This window comes from Hirsutella rhossiliensis, assembly GCF_020360975.1.
Source record: "Hirsutella rhossiliensis strain HR02 chromosome Unknown scaffold00008, whole genome shotgun sequence".
NCBI lineage: Eukaryota > Fungi > Ascomycota > Sordariomycetes > Hypocreales > Ophiocordycipitaceae > Hirsutella > Hirsutella rhossiliensis.
This window is the reverse complement of record NW_025408674.1, coordinates 549,414-564,252: the sequence shown is the minus strand read 5'-3', so window position 1 is coordinate 564,252 and position 14,839 is coordinate 549,414. Positions and strand designations below refer to the sequence as shown.

General features: G+C 52.8%; 1 protein-coding gene across 1 annotated transcript; it reads right to left on the bottom strand.

The window, feature by feature from the left end:
* Window positions 1–4,380: 4,380 nt before the first annotated feature.
* On the bottom strand, window positions 4,381–5,504 carry HRG_07316 (transposase-like protein; the record flags this gene model as incomplete). Its single annotated transcript, XM_044865787.1, has 3 exons — window positions 4,381–4,618; window positions 4,696–5,078; window positions 5,250–5,504. 3 exons carry the CDS (start codon window positions 5,502–5,504, stop codon window positions 4,381–4,383), a joined length of 876 nt encoding a protein of 291 aa, XP_044718751.1.
* Window positions 5,505–14,839: the final 9,335 nt, after the last annotated feature.

The following is a 14,839-nucleotide window of genomic DNA, read 5'->3' as shown; positions in this document are numbered from 1 at the left end:
CCGTGCACGCGGTTTATGCAGGCAATTGCGTGCAAAAGTCAGCCCACGCATTCCACGCCTGTCTAGGCCTAATAAAAATTGGTGCATCGTGTACAGCGATTAAATCATGGTATATGAAGCAGTATCACTGTCACACACAGGATATCAGCCTCCAACAGGCTAACCCCCACCATCTACACTATGCCAAACAGCCACACCAACCATCAACATTATGCACACGTTATAGGCACTTACACTATATGATCAGATGCTTTCTAGCATCTCCCAGCCACTCCTTTATGTCATCTATAAAGATGTTGCTCCTTTTCCCCTCTAGATAGCTAAATCAAGAGTTCTTCCACTTCCTGATCATCATGCTTGCTGCTGCTCTACACCCCGTGCGATAATCACCGTTGCCGTCAAAACGGCCGTGGATAAGATCGACTCGACATCAGAAGATGAAGAGGAGCCATTCAAATCCGCACTCACGCTCAAGTTCAACACCGTGAGGACCTACGGCAACGCCATTACGAGACTCTGGGCAGAGCAACGAACGAGGAGCAGTGTTGCTAATAATATGACAATAAAGTAGTATACTGCAGTATATACAATACAATACGCGATTTCTCATATTGTACCAATACAATATGCTCGCCGTCATATTGTGACGATACAATATAGCGCCTTCCATACTGGCAATATATGGCTTGTATTGTTTGTATTGGTTGGTAGTCATTCGCCTTTCCGTTCCCCAATTCGCGCCAATATGATGACGCGTCAAAAACACGCGTAAATATAAGCATGTTCTATGTATTGTTTTCGTCTGGCGGACCTCCAGGACGTAAAAGTTTCCTATTGGCGCACGGAAACGCGTAAATGTATGTATAAATCCAGACCTACAGGGTAGCGGCTCGCCGTCCAAACACTGTTTTCCTCCTCAACCCCGCTTTCCCACCCCAGGACTTACAAGCAATCTCGATGCCTCAACAACGCCTGCCTTTTGTTCAAACATCGCCGCGACGGGATTCGTCAATATCAGACGAATACTCGGAGATTTCCAGCCCACGGTTGCATGATCCAGATGAGACCCAAACCACTGAATGCCAATCGTCGCAACCTCGCACGGCCTCCATAAACCCTTCGGCCAAGCCAAGAACATCATGGGTCTTTTCTCATATGCCAGACGAGGACATAGAGACGAAATACTACAATCAGCGGACCGGAAAAGAAGAATGGCGCTGCAAACACTGTGACAAAACGTATTGCTGTTCCGGTGGAACTGCGGCCCAGCCAAGCACCTTACGGATCCTCCTCCTGACGGTCACGGCCTCCCAAAAGGCGCGCCACGAACTGCCAAAGTCACGAATATACGAACTATTCTCGAGATAGCTCGTGTTACGGCCAAAGAACATCCCCGAAAACGCCGTCGGCTCAACGATCAATCCGGAGACTCGATCGACCCAGACCAGCTCGAAGCTTTATACGTAAGGTTTATTACGTCCTGTTCTCTCCCATTTAGGCTTGTGGAATGCCCAGAATTCCGAGCATTCTTAGCCTACCTCAACGCCGATATCGATACTTGGCTTCCAGATACACACGAGACCATCAAGAAATGGATTATGCGGCAGTACGAAGGTCAGAAGGAGAAGGTCAAGCAGCGCATCCAGTCAGCAAAGTCAAAATTCATATCAGCTGCGACCTATGGACTTCCCCAACTCTTTGGCCATCTTAGGCGTAGTTGCTCATTACGTTGCAGAAGACAGTCAGTTGGAACACCATGTCTTGGCTTTGAAAGACATCGACAGTGAGCACGACGGATATCACCTGGCAAGGGCAATTTTGGAAGTGGTTGATGACTGGGGTTTGCTTCCAACCTTGGATATTTTGTGATGGACAATGCAGGCAATAACGATACAATGATGAGATCTCTTTCCTTGGTAAGTACGGCGCACTGTTTTTTCTGACTGGCCCTAACATTTACAGGCCTTCTACGTCGATATGACATTCGATACGATCCCAAATCTCACCGACTCCGCTGCCAAGGTCACATTATCAACCTTGCCGCCAAAGCTTTCCTCTTCGTTACCGATAATGAGAAGCTCAAAGACGACGAACGTGATGGGCATAATGTGACACTAAAAGAGATCGAGGCGTGGCGGAAAAAGGGTCCCCTTGGCAAGCTCCACAACTTCGTGGTTTTCGTCCAAAGTAGTGTTCAGCGTCGCCAAAAGTTTCTGGCCATCAGCCATAATCGCAAGCTTGCGCGAGATAATGACACGAGGTGGAGTTCGTGGTACACCATGCTACGAGCGGCCTTGCATCTTAGAGGCGCAGTCGAGGGATATTTCAACAAATGGGTGGAAGGAGATTGTGCGGAGACGAGCTCTCCCGAGGAGTGGGTCATCCTCGAGAAGATCAAGTCTTTCTGGAGAAGCTTAAAATGACGACAAAGGCCCTTGAGTCATCGTTTGCAACTCTTGACAATGTTCTCTTGGCTATGGACTTCGTATTGGCGCAATTCGAAGCAGGAAAAGAGGCACATATCGACGATCCGATTATGGCACCAATGTATAACTCGGGCTGGGCGAAGATGGATAAGTACTATTGTCTTACTGACGAATCGCCTGCCTACGTCGCTGCGATTGTGCTTCACCCTTCGCATAAATGGCACTACATACACGAAAACTGGAAGAAGGAGTGGGCTGACTCGTCAAAGAAGCTGATGGAGACACTGTGGGATGATTATAAACCTGTGGAGCCGCCTTCTCTATCTGAGGTTCCGTTGACGACCACGAACGAGTTCTTGAATTGGAGAAACAAGCACCTACAACCAGCACTTATCACAGACGAGTACGAGCGATATTGTAAGTCTGAACGGGTTTATGGGTTCACAAGCGCCCTCGCATGGTGGCTGGAGGAAACACAGCAAAAGAACTACCCATACCTGAGCAAAATGGCGGTGGATATACTGTCAATTCCCGCAATGTCTGCTGAGCCCGAAAGACTCTTCTCTGGGGCAAAAATAACCATCACAGACCGTCGAAATCGACTTGGGAGTGATGTAATTCAGGCATTGGAGTGCTTGAAGTCATGGTTTGGGATACAGGATTTTCAGGGTGACGATATTTCAGCAACGACGGTTGAATAATGAGGGTCACGTGGGATATACGGGATATATTGTTTTACTGGCAATATATTTGGTCACTGGCAATACAATACAATATGGACCAATGCCATATTGCGCAATACAATACGCACCTCTTGACAATACAATAATATTGCGAGGGGTCCATATTGCCAATATACGTATTGTTTATATTATTAGCAACACTGGCGGGCCGCGACCGCCGCAGTCACCACAAACATCGCAGATACCTACGACTAGATGATTCAAGCGACTCGGAATCTTCTTCTTCCAGCAGCAGCAGCTCTGGAAGCAGCATTGGCATTGGATACGCTCACAGCCGCCGGAGCGCCTCTCCTACCACACAGACCTTCAAACCTCTAGTGATGTGGAAGCTGTTGCCAAGAGGCTCAAACGTGACAACATGGGTGTTTTCAACCCCAATCACAAGGATCCTCATAAACAAGGCCTTGTGTCCTCTCAAGCGGCAGCAATGTGTACACGGATGTATACCTCTTCTGCGAGCGCCTGCGAATGTACAAGGATCTCGACTCCTACGCCTTGTCGCAGCACTATATGTCTTTCCTTGCCGGCGGAGCTCTACAGTGGTTCATGAATGAACTTTCCATCGAGCAGAAGGATCGCCTTATGAAGTCATCAGTAGAGCGTTTCTGTAAAATGCTCATCAAGCGATTCCAACGCCCAGCAGCAGAGGTCTCCAAGGAATTACACGGCATTCCGTATACCGTGTCAATGTGGAATGCTGGTGAAGTCTCCTTGCCTCAATGGATTCAACCAGTGTGTCCATCAACCAAGTAAAGCAGAAAATGACACCCTTACTTGACTTGGTTGAAGGATCCGTTTACTCGACTTGGTTTACTCGAAGAAATGGCTGTGCTTTACTTGGTTGGTTGACATTACTTGACTCGGGAGCCGATTTGCTTGAGTGATCTCTATATCTTGTCCGCCTGTGACCTTGGGACGAGGGGAAAAAGTGCTCCTCGAGCATGACTACGATAGCATGCCAGATCGAAGTAGGTGCTTTGGCATTCGATAGCTGCCACGGTGTTGGAGCTGAGGCGATTCCGCTCATCCGTGATGACCTTTTGGTCTGAGAGAAAACCCGCTCACATTCAGCACTCATTGCTGGACAAGTGAACAAGTCGAAAGCCATTTGCGACAGAACTGGGTAGTCTGCCGCATGACAGATCCACCATTGCAAGGGATCTTCGACTTCCGAATCAGCCTTGTTATTCCTAGCCATGAACTCGTCGAGCTCAGAAGTTAGTCTCGCTCTTTCCTCCTTCCTTGCCGGACGCCGCAAGCTCAGCCAGCATCTGTCGGCGTTTGCGAGCTTCCTGGAGTGGGTCAAGGGCGACGAGATCATCGCCAGCCTTATCAGCGACGACTTCTCCTAGGGCCAGCGACGAAGCCTCCTCATGGTCCGCAGCGTCCGCTTCCATGTATGCGTCTTCGTATTCTGCGAAAACTTCTTGAACCACGCTCTTTGCCTCACTGATCCACTGCTTGTTGTGACTCCACCAAGTTCGAAGTAAGCAAACTTATTCGCCGGATGCAATGCGACAGCGCACCGATAAGCTGGGGTGGCATCGGTAAGGCCAAAGTACTCTTCTAGCTTGATGCGAGCAGCATCGATTGCGTGGGAATAATACGTTGAAACCACGTCGGGATGGTCATCGGCAAATCTTCCGGCCTCTTGGAGCTTTTTGAAGAGGACATCGAATGATTCAATTGTTTCATGAAGGGAGCCATGTGATCCTTCCAGGCCAGCTTTATTGGCTCGGCCCTCCATGCGTTTTGTCAGATCTTTGAAAGGCTTCAAGATGTCGAGAAAATGGTGCAAGTCAATCCAATCTTGTAGGGTTAGTACGTCTTGCGAAATGTCGTACCCTACGCCACCGTAGCAATAGTTGAGGAAGAACAGATCAATCGCATGACGGAGCTTGACCGCCCTCTGAATCATTGCATATGCAGAGTTCCAGCGGATTCCGCCGTCGACCAGGACTCTAGTGTAGAGCAGTTCAATGCTGCCTTCCTCGTAAGCCTGCAAAATATACCGTTTCAGCTGCTCCCGCCTTTGGTCACTTCTGTTTACCCAAACACAGAAATTGTGAAGTTTACTGACGAAGCTATGCTTTCTCCAGATTTCAAAACGCTCCACTTCAGACGCGCCGCAAAGCTGTTTCTCCAACTTGCCGACACCCTGCCCAAAGAGAAGGGCTTTGACGATTAGGTTGAGCATATGGCCGACGCAGCGCAGGCGACTCTGAGGCTTGATGACAGGATAGCGCTTCGCCAGCTCTCGAATGCAAGTGTCGTTACTACTTGCGTTGTCCATCATGAAGAAACCAACGTTCTGACCGATCTCGTATGACCCCATGACCGCTGCAAGGACTTTGGCGATATTCTCGCCAGTGTGGGGGCCCTTCAAAACTGGCAAATCCAGCAAAGCCGTTTGCAGCTTGTATGCAGCGTCTAGAAAGTGAGAAACTATAGCCAAATAGTTGGTACCTTCTTCAGATGTCCAAGCATCTGTCGAGACGTGGATCTTGCTTTTGGACAGGCGGAGCTGTTCTTTCAGCCAGGCGCGCCTGCCGTTGTCACCGAACCATTTTTCGCTGACCCAACTGCTCAGCGCTGACGGGCTTTTCGGCAAAACTTTGTCGATGTCTTCCAGGCACAATGCAAATATTTCATTTGTTCGTCGGTGAGTCGCTTGGCGGAAAGTCAAATCAAGATCAATGACCCAGTCGGCAAAATGACTTCGAAACTGGAGGTCATTGAACACCATGCGTCGGCTCCCAAGTACGACGCGGCCTTGGTGGCTCCTTGAGAGATGCTGAAGGGGTCGGAGCCTGCCACTTTGTAACCGAACTCGGCAAGTTTGTGGTGGTGCCTAAGGTGATAGATGATGCTCGTCGTACTCTCGCTGGCAAAGAGCGCTGTGTCGTGACGTCCGCTCACATGGCAATATTTGCAGAGCCAGTACTTGTTGTCGCCGTCTGTCGTGAGTTGCGCACCGTGTTTGTAGATTATCGATGGTTGCGCCTTCGAGTTCATTGCGCGCTTGTGAGGCTGACGATATCGTATGGTGGCCAACTGGTGGCCAACGGTTTTCTGTCGTAACGAATCTTCTCCCAAGATATAGGAAAACGCATTGCGATGCCTTTGGCAAGTCCTTTCATGGGAGATGCTTGGCTCGTCGGGGACCGACTGGGAAGGCGTCTTGGGAGGCGTGACGCCCGAGATGATTGCAAGGATCGAAAGCTGAGTGAGAGGGCATTGCTGGCTTCCTCAGCGTTGAACAGTTTCTGCAGGATGTTGATGAATCAGGCACGAAGAAAGTAACTGTAATCACCAAGCTCAATCGGCGAGAGGAAAGGGGTTCGTCCACTTTCATGACATGGGTATCACGAAATTGCCTGAAATCAACGCTAGTCAGGTAACTCGGAGTAAACCGAGTAATGCAGAAAGCTTTACTTTTGCTTGGTCGGAGAGATCGTTACTCGTGATTGACTGTTATGTAATCAACCAACTTCAAGCAACCAAGTCAAGTTACTTGATTGATGGACACCAGTGTTGCTAATAATATAAACAATACGTATATTGGCAATATGGACCCCTCGCAATATTATTGTATTGTCAAGAGGTGCGTATTGTATTGCGCAATATGGCATTGGTCCATATTGTATTGTATTGCCAGTGACCAAATATATTGCCAGTAAAACAATATATCCGTATATCCCACGTGACCCTCATTATTCAACCGTCGTTGCTGAAATATCGTCACCCTGAAAATCCTGTATCCCAAACCATGACTTCAAGCACTCCAATGCCTGAATTACATCACTCCCAAGTCGATTTCGACGGTCTGTGATGGTTATTTTTGCCCCAGAGAAGAGTCTTTCGGGCTCAGCAGACATTGCGGGAATTGACAGTATATCCACCGCCATTTTGCTCAGGTATGGGTAGTTCTTTTGCTGTGTTTCCTCCAGCCACCATGCGAGGGCGCTTGTGAACCCATAAACCCGTTCAGACTTACAATATCGCTCGTACTCGTCTGTGATAAGTGCTGGTTGTAGGTGCTTGTTTCTCCAATTCAAGAACTCGTTCGTGGTCGTCAACGGAACCTCAGATAGAGAAGGCGGCTCCACAGGTTTATAATCATCCCACAGTGTCTCCATCAGCTTCTTTGACGAGTCAGCCCACTCCTTCTTCCAGTTTTCGTGTATGTAGTGCCATTTATGCGAAGGGTGAAGCACAATCGCAGCGACGTAGGCAGGCGATTCGTCAGTAAGACAATAGTACTTATCCATCTTCGCCCAGCCCGAGTTATACATTGGTGCCATAATCGGATCGTCGATATGTGCCTCTTTTCCTGCTTCGAATTGCGCCAATACGAAGTCCATAGCCAAGAGAACATTGTCAAGAGTTGCAAACGATGACTCAAGGGCCTTTGTCGTCATTTTAAGCTTCTCCAAGAAAGACTTGATCTTCTCGAGGATGACCCACTCCTCGGAGAGAGCTCGTCTCCGGCACAATCTCCTTCCACCCATTTGTTGAAATATCCCTCGACTGCGCCTCTAAGATGCAAGGCCGCTCGTAGCATGGTGTACCACGAACTCCACCTCGTGTCATTATCTCGCGCAAGCTTGCGATTATGGCTGATGGCCAGAAACTTTTGGCGACGCTGAACACTACTTTGGACGAAAACCACGAAGTTGTGGAGCTTGCCAAGGGGACCCTTTTCCGCCACGCCTCGGCAAGGTTGATAATGTGACCTTGGCAGCGGAGTCGGTGAGATTTGGGATCGTATCGAATGTCATATCGACGTAGAAGGCCTGTAAATGTTAGGGCCAGTCAGAAAAAACAGTGCGCCGTACTTACCAAGGAAAGAGATCTCATCATTGTATCGTTATTGCCTGCATTGTCCATCACAAAATATCCAAGGTTGGAAGCAAACCCCAGTCATCAACCACTTCCAAAATTGCCCTTGCCAGGTGATATCCGTCGTGCTCACTGTCGATGTCTTTCAAAGCCAAGACATGGTGTTCCAACTGACTGTCTTCTGCAACGTAATGAGCAACTACGCCTAAGATGGCCAAAGAGTTGGGGGAAGTCCATAGGTCGCAGCTGATATGAATTTTTGACTTTGCTGACTGGATGCGCTGCTTGACCTTCTCCTTCTGACCTTCGTACTGCCGCATAATCCATTTCTTGATGGTCTCGTGTGTATCTGGAAGCCAAGTATCGATATCGGCGTTGAGGTAGGCTAAGAATGCTCGGAATTCTGGGCATTCCAAGCCTAAATGGGAGAGAACAGGACGTAATAAACCTTACGTATAAAGCTTCGAGCTGGTCTGGGTCGATCGAGTCTCCGGATTGATCGTTGAGCCGACGGCGTTTTCGGGGATGTTCTTTGGCCGTAACACGAGCTATCTCGAGAATAGTTCGTATATTCGTGACTTTGGCAGTTCGTGGCGCGCCTTTTGGGAGGCCGTGACCGTCAGGAGGAGGATCCGTAAGGTGCTTGGCTGGGGCCGCAGTTCCACCGGAACAGCAATACGTTTTGCAGGCTTGGAAATCGATCGTACAATCGATTTGATCGAATCGATTAATCGAATCGATTTCGATTTCGATCGATCGATTAGAAGTCCTGCTCGATCGATATCGTATCGATCCAACCTCCAATCGATCGATTTGATCGTCGTTTAGTTTAGTTTAGTTTAGTGTATTTTCCGTCCAGCAACTTTTGGTCGCTCAGGTCTCCGCAGGGGAGCACAGGACGTGCTGAGCTAGCAGGTGTCTACATGCTACATATCGTACACTTCACCCACTATCCAGCATTTCATCGGCTCAACGGCGCTCATGACAAACCTGTTGCCCGTCAGCGGGACGTCCAGGCACGAAGAGAAAGCTGTCCCGTGGTCAGATCAGCCAATTTGCTTCTGGGGCCTTGTAGCTTGACGACCTCGGCGATCGCATGGTCGTGAGACCTTGACGCCGCCCGAGATCGGAGCAGGTAACAGAAAGAATTGAGAGGAAAAGGTAGTGAGAGAGGAGAATGATGACCGTCTAGTGGCGTGGGCAGATCCTCCGAAGAAGGAGCTCGCTGTCGCCAGCCTGACGAATTTGTCAAAGTCCTTGCCGATTGCGCGGTTGATGGCTGCAGCCGGCCAAGGTGCAAGCCGCATACGATGCCGTGGCGCAACCTTTCTGCAGTAAAAGATGTGTGCTGGCTCTTTCGTCGTCCGCACGAGCACGTCAGTCGCGCATCGTCGTGACCAAACCTTTCGTGGTAGTCAGCAAAATCCCCATGGTGGGTTCTTGCTGCAAGCAAGTTATGAAGCAGGGGCCGAGAGAGCGCCAATTCTGACGGACAGCTGGTTGTGGCTTTAAGCCTCAGGTCTCTGTATCGCTCCGGCGCAGAGGTTTCCCACCAGGCACTGAAAGCCTCTTTCCGCTGCAGTCGGGCAATTTTTCGCAGATGCGCTAGCGTCGGTTCGCCATCAGCGGGTTCTGGCAGTGATGCTCCCGCCTTGCCAGAGCATCAGCCTCCTCGTTGCCTGGGATGTCAGCATGGCCGGGGATCCAATGGACCTCCACAGCTCCGTATTTTCGCGCCAAAGATTGGAACTCAAGGAAGACCTCTTGCGAGGAGTCGTTCGGCGTGCCCTGTAAGCATGTTGCGGTCGCGAGGTTGTCGAGGCAGACAAAGATGCGGTCAGTTTCTGGAAGGCTCACCGCTGCCTTCAACCTCCAATGCACCTTTCGCCTCAGCGTCGAAAACCTCAGCTGTTCCAAGACGGCCCTGCCGCTCAAGACGGTGGATCCGTCCCGGTGAACAGCATAGCCGTATCCGATGTGGCCTTCCTCAGAACGAGACCCGTCGGAGTAGACGACAAGAGTTCGGGGCGATAGTGCCTGAAGCCAGTCGCGAAATTTTTTCGCCGTCTCGTGTTTCGATGCACTCTGCAGAGGCGCAGTCTGCTCTTCGGCAAATCCGCGCTGCAGTAAAGCAGGTCTCGGGCAGCTCGATAGCATTTCGTCGGCTCGCCGCAGTCTGGTACGGAAGGGCTGTGGCTGTTTCTGGTACTTCAACTTGATAAGTTTGTTCACGGTCACGACGGGAGCTTTTGGTCGCGACGTGCGCTGACGAGCGGGTGAGCTTCGTCGAGAGCTTTAAGGCGCGCAGCAAAGGCCGTCCGACGCCCTTCGAGGAGTAGAGGAACGGGCGGTATTCCCGCCTCCCTGTGCAGCACGTTCGTCGGTGTCGTCCTCCACACTGGCAGAATAGCCCGAAGAGACGTGTAGAGTGCCTTGCTCATCTTCTTGACGAGGTTGCCAATCCCCGACGGCCCCTCCTGGAAGGCTTCGTCCAGCGCGGGCTTTTCGGACCAGGGTACCAGGCCTCCGCCGCGTACAGTAGCACGGGGATGACGCAAGCGCAGACGGCTCGTCGCATAGCACTCGGCAGAGGGCCATGTTTCGTGTTCGTCAGTCTCCTAAGATGAAAGGCAACAGCTTGCGCCTTGGCCGTCCATTTCTCGACGTGTGTCTTGAAAGAGAGAGAGCTGTCGAGCCAAACGCCGAGCCAACGCATCGCTCGATCCGGCCGTTTCTCAAACTCGCCGTGGAGCACCGGCGGCGCCGTCTTGGGCTTCGTTCGAGAGAAGTGCATCACTTCTGTCTTGTCGGGGTCGAAAGAGATCCCGTTAGCGGCGCCCCACGAAAGAAGCTCACGTACATGGTGAGATGCTTCGGCGGTCGTTTCATCAAGGCTATTACCGACGCATAGAATGGCAGTGTCGTCCGCGTAGCCGAAGCGTCCCTGAGAGTGACCTAGGCGATATATCGGCTCCGTGTACAACAGGAAGAGGATCGGCGAGACGGGCGACCCCTGCGGCAGACCGCACTGGAGGGGCGATGAATCCGTCACGATGTCTTGATAACGGATGCGTGCCGATCTGTCCTGCATGAACGAGCCGGCCCAGCGCGCGAGGTTCGATGGCCATCCTTGTTCTCGTAAGCGGAGGACCAATCTATTGCAGAGAACTGTATCGAAGGCGCCTTGTATATCCAAGGTCACCAGGGTTGCGACTTGCTTCCGGGCGAATGCCTCTCGATGTCGTGAACCAAGGCAGCTACGAGATCCACGGCCGACCTCTTCGGGAGCGCGCCGGCTTGTTGTGGGTGTAGTACGCCGAAGTGGATTGAGCCCCACGCTAGACGCCGTGCAATGAGCCGCTCGAGGCCCTGCCGAGACAAGACAAAGGGAGATGGGGCGCCAGGCGCGGGGTGTAGACAGATCTCTGCGTCCTAGCTTGGCGATCATAACCACTTCTGCCTCCCGAAAAGGTTTCGGATGGTGACCAATGGTGAGGCAGCCTTGATACAGCTGATGGACGAGACTGCCGATTGCATGCCAGACAGCGCGAAGCATCCGCACCGTGATGTTGTCCGAGCCTGGAGATGTGTTCCCGGTGCGTAGAGTGGCGTCGCGAGCCTCCTCAAAGGAGACCTGATTGGGAAAGGGAATCATCTTATCCGTGTTCACGGGAATCCACGGGTCTGGGATGTCGTCGCTCGCCGTGCGCCGCTCCAGGGTTGCTCGCCGCAAGGCGGTGGCTTTCTCCAGCTGCGTCTCGTACACTCGGCCGTCTACTTGCAGGGGAGGTGCCTGGCACGGCCCTGAGGATTTTAGCCAGCGGACCGCCCGAAAGACGGAGTCGCCGTCGGCAAAGCTGTCGATCAAGTCGCGCCAGTAAAGGCGTTTTGCTCGGCGCACTGCATTGTGAAGCTCCCGCTTGGCTAGCTGCACTTCTCGGTCGAAGCCGAGGGTACACCTCCTCCACGCGCGATAATTGGCCGCCGCCTTTGCGCACTCTTCGTTCCACCACCGCGCCCCATGCGTCGTCTTACGGACGGTCGGCCCGCAGCCTCGCTGCACAACCAAGAAGGTCCACCAGCGCCGACGCAAAGTTGTCCAGCTCGGAGGGAGTTGAGGTTGTAGTCGGGATGAAAGCTGCACCGGCTTCTACCAGCTCGACAAATCGCTTCAATTCCTCATCGGAGTTGAGGCGGATCTTGCATAATGGAAGGGGTGTTAGGGCTTGACTAGGCAGCATGATACTAAGGGTAAAGTGGTCGGACCCGGTTGCTAAATGATCCTCAACAACCGCGTCCGCCAAAGGTATATTGGAGAAGGCGAGATCGATCGTGCTGCCGCGCGCGTTAGTCGGGACATCGACAGCATTCAATAAGCTGAGTCGGTTATCCATGGCCCAGAACGCGATGTCTTCGCCGCGGTGCTCTTGTCGACCGGCCTGCCAGCTGGGATGCTTGGCGTTGAAGTCGCCAGATACAAGGCATTTATCCGTCACGCACCAACCAAGCAGTATTTCCAGAGCCGCGTCGTAGTCCGGCTGCCGATAGAAGTTAACTACCGTCGTCCCGTTCACGGTGAGCCAAAGGATGTCACGAGTCGCCGCAGGTCTCTTTGATCAGCGACGAGGCCTGCGGAGCGCCGGACGTATGTCGCGACTCTCGGACGAGTGTCGCGGCCGTCCCAGTCGGTGACGGGTGAGAATGTGTCGTAGGCCGGATGCGTCTTGGTGAGGCATCGGCCGTCTTTAAGTCCTGTCCATGGTTCCTGCAGCAGGATAATGTCGTATCGCTCCGAATCAGCCAGCGCGAGCGCAGTGTCATGCGCCGGAGGATCTTGCCCACGTTGGCTTGGAAGACTCGCAAGGACCTCCTGTCGCTTCGATTGTTGGGATGACGGTGATGCATTAGGGCAGCGTCACAGGGCTAGTGCGTCGTTTCTTCGACGGGACGACAGGGTGAACTGGTTGTCATCGCTAGCGTGCGGCGGCGTCGTGGCCACGACAATGCAAGGGGAGGAAGCGGCTCGCTCTGGAGTGGCGCTTCTGCCGGAGCTTCCATCCTCTCCAGCTGCCTGCGACCCGAAGAACGTAACTGACTCGAATCAGGGCTCTGACAAGACTGCTCGGGCACGTTGTGGTTTGGTGTCTGTCTTTCTGCTGCGCGAAGAGCTGAGCTCCCGCCTGCCTCACCAGACCCTTCTCCTCTTTCGTCAGGCGCCGTACAATGCCATGAACGCGCATGGGGCGGGCAGGGCATTTAGGTCATCAGCGCAATGTGGCCCGAGGCAGTTTGCGCACTGCTCGAGGGCTGCGCACTCTTGGCTACGATGGTTGGTCTTGCCGCAACGTCTGCAGCGCGCCGTCCGGTCGCAGCTGTGGCGAGCGTGGAAATCCCAGCATTTATCGCATTGGCTAGGGATGCTGGGTTTGTCAATGTAACGGGCGAGACGGCTGGCGCCGAAAAGTCTCCAGGGTCTTCGTGTGGGTTCCAGGAAGGACACAATCAGGGTCTGGGTGGGCATATCACCCGAGTCGTGTCGCGATAGACGTATGCTGATGGGCTTCAGTCCGGTTTGGCAGGCAATCTCTTCTTTGGCCGCCTCCTCGTAGTTGATCACGACACTCGTAGGTCTGTGAGCCTACGAGGACAATCGGCTACCACGTACGAATGCCATTTCTGGCTTATCTCTACGGCCGCGGCTTCCAGGTCTGCAGCCCACTCCGCCTGCCGTTGCACAAGTAAGTCACGCGTGGCCACATCCGATGCCTGGATGGCCCAGCCCGTGTTTACCGGGAAGGCTGCCGGAATGCGGCGCAGGTCAATACCGACTCTAGCGGCGATGTGGGTCCGGATTGCGTATCTTTCGTGGTTTCGGGCCGGAGCGTCAGCGTCAAGTCGGACGAAGACACGGAGGTCTTCCTTCGGTGGGGCTACGGGCGGTCGTCCTGGCAGACGAGTGGTGGTCTGTGGTTTTCGCTGTGGTGGGGCGGAGGCTGTAAAGGCCAGCTGTCCTTGCTTCGGCTTGCCGGATGCGAGAACGCTGCTGTACGTGGGCTTCGGTGGTTCTTCGAGTTCGGCAAGCGATTGAGTCCAGAATTTGAGAAATTTGGTGGCGACTTGCTTGGCGATGCTGTTTTCGGTGCCAGACGTGAACTGCTTTGCTGCTTGTTCGAATGATTCGCTAAAGACCCGTAAGACTGCCAGCTTGGCGTTATGGGCTGCCGTTTTGTCGCGAGCAATTTTCGTGGCCGCTTCGAGGATTGAGACTGGCGCGTGCTCAGTGGGCTGGGCCGAGTCGAAGAGATTCGGGCTTCTTCCAGCTGCGCTCCTTCCGTGACGGCAGCTTCAGGCGTTTCGGTGGACGAGATTGACTGGGCCAGCTGCTGGGCCGCGGGAAACGAGTCGTTTCGGCGAGCTTCCGTCGGGTAGCGAGGTCGGAGATGCGATATGTGAGCCGCCGGATTTGGCGGCGATCGTATGCCTTGTCTCGAGGCATTGGAGTCGACATGCGAACCTGAGGCTGGTGCCATGGTCGCTGCCGGCGCTTGCGCGCGGCTCAATTGGTGTTTTGTCAAGAGCACTTGTTAAGCGAAAGTATGTGAGAATAGGCTACTTTCTTAACACTTGCGTGCCAAGAAAGTAAAAATACAAGGAAGGATGTTTGATCGTCGTTCGCCATGTCCATACAAGGTGTCCAGGGTAGGCTGCGTAGGTTGGATGCGTGACGATGCTGCCGCCCGACGCGTCTGCCAAACACCCTGGCAAACGACCGGGGGTCCCAGGCAGCCAGTCATATCTATCTTGTTGCCGCGCGTCGCGTGTCGACAA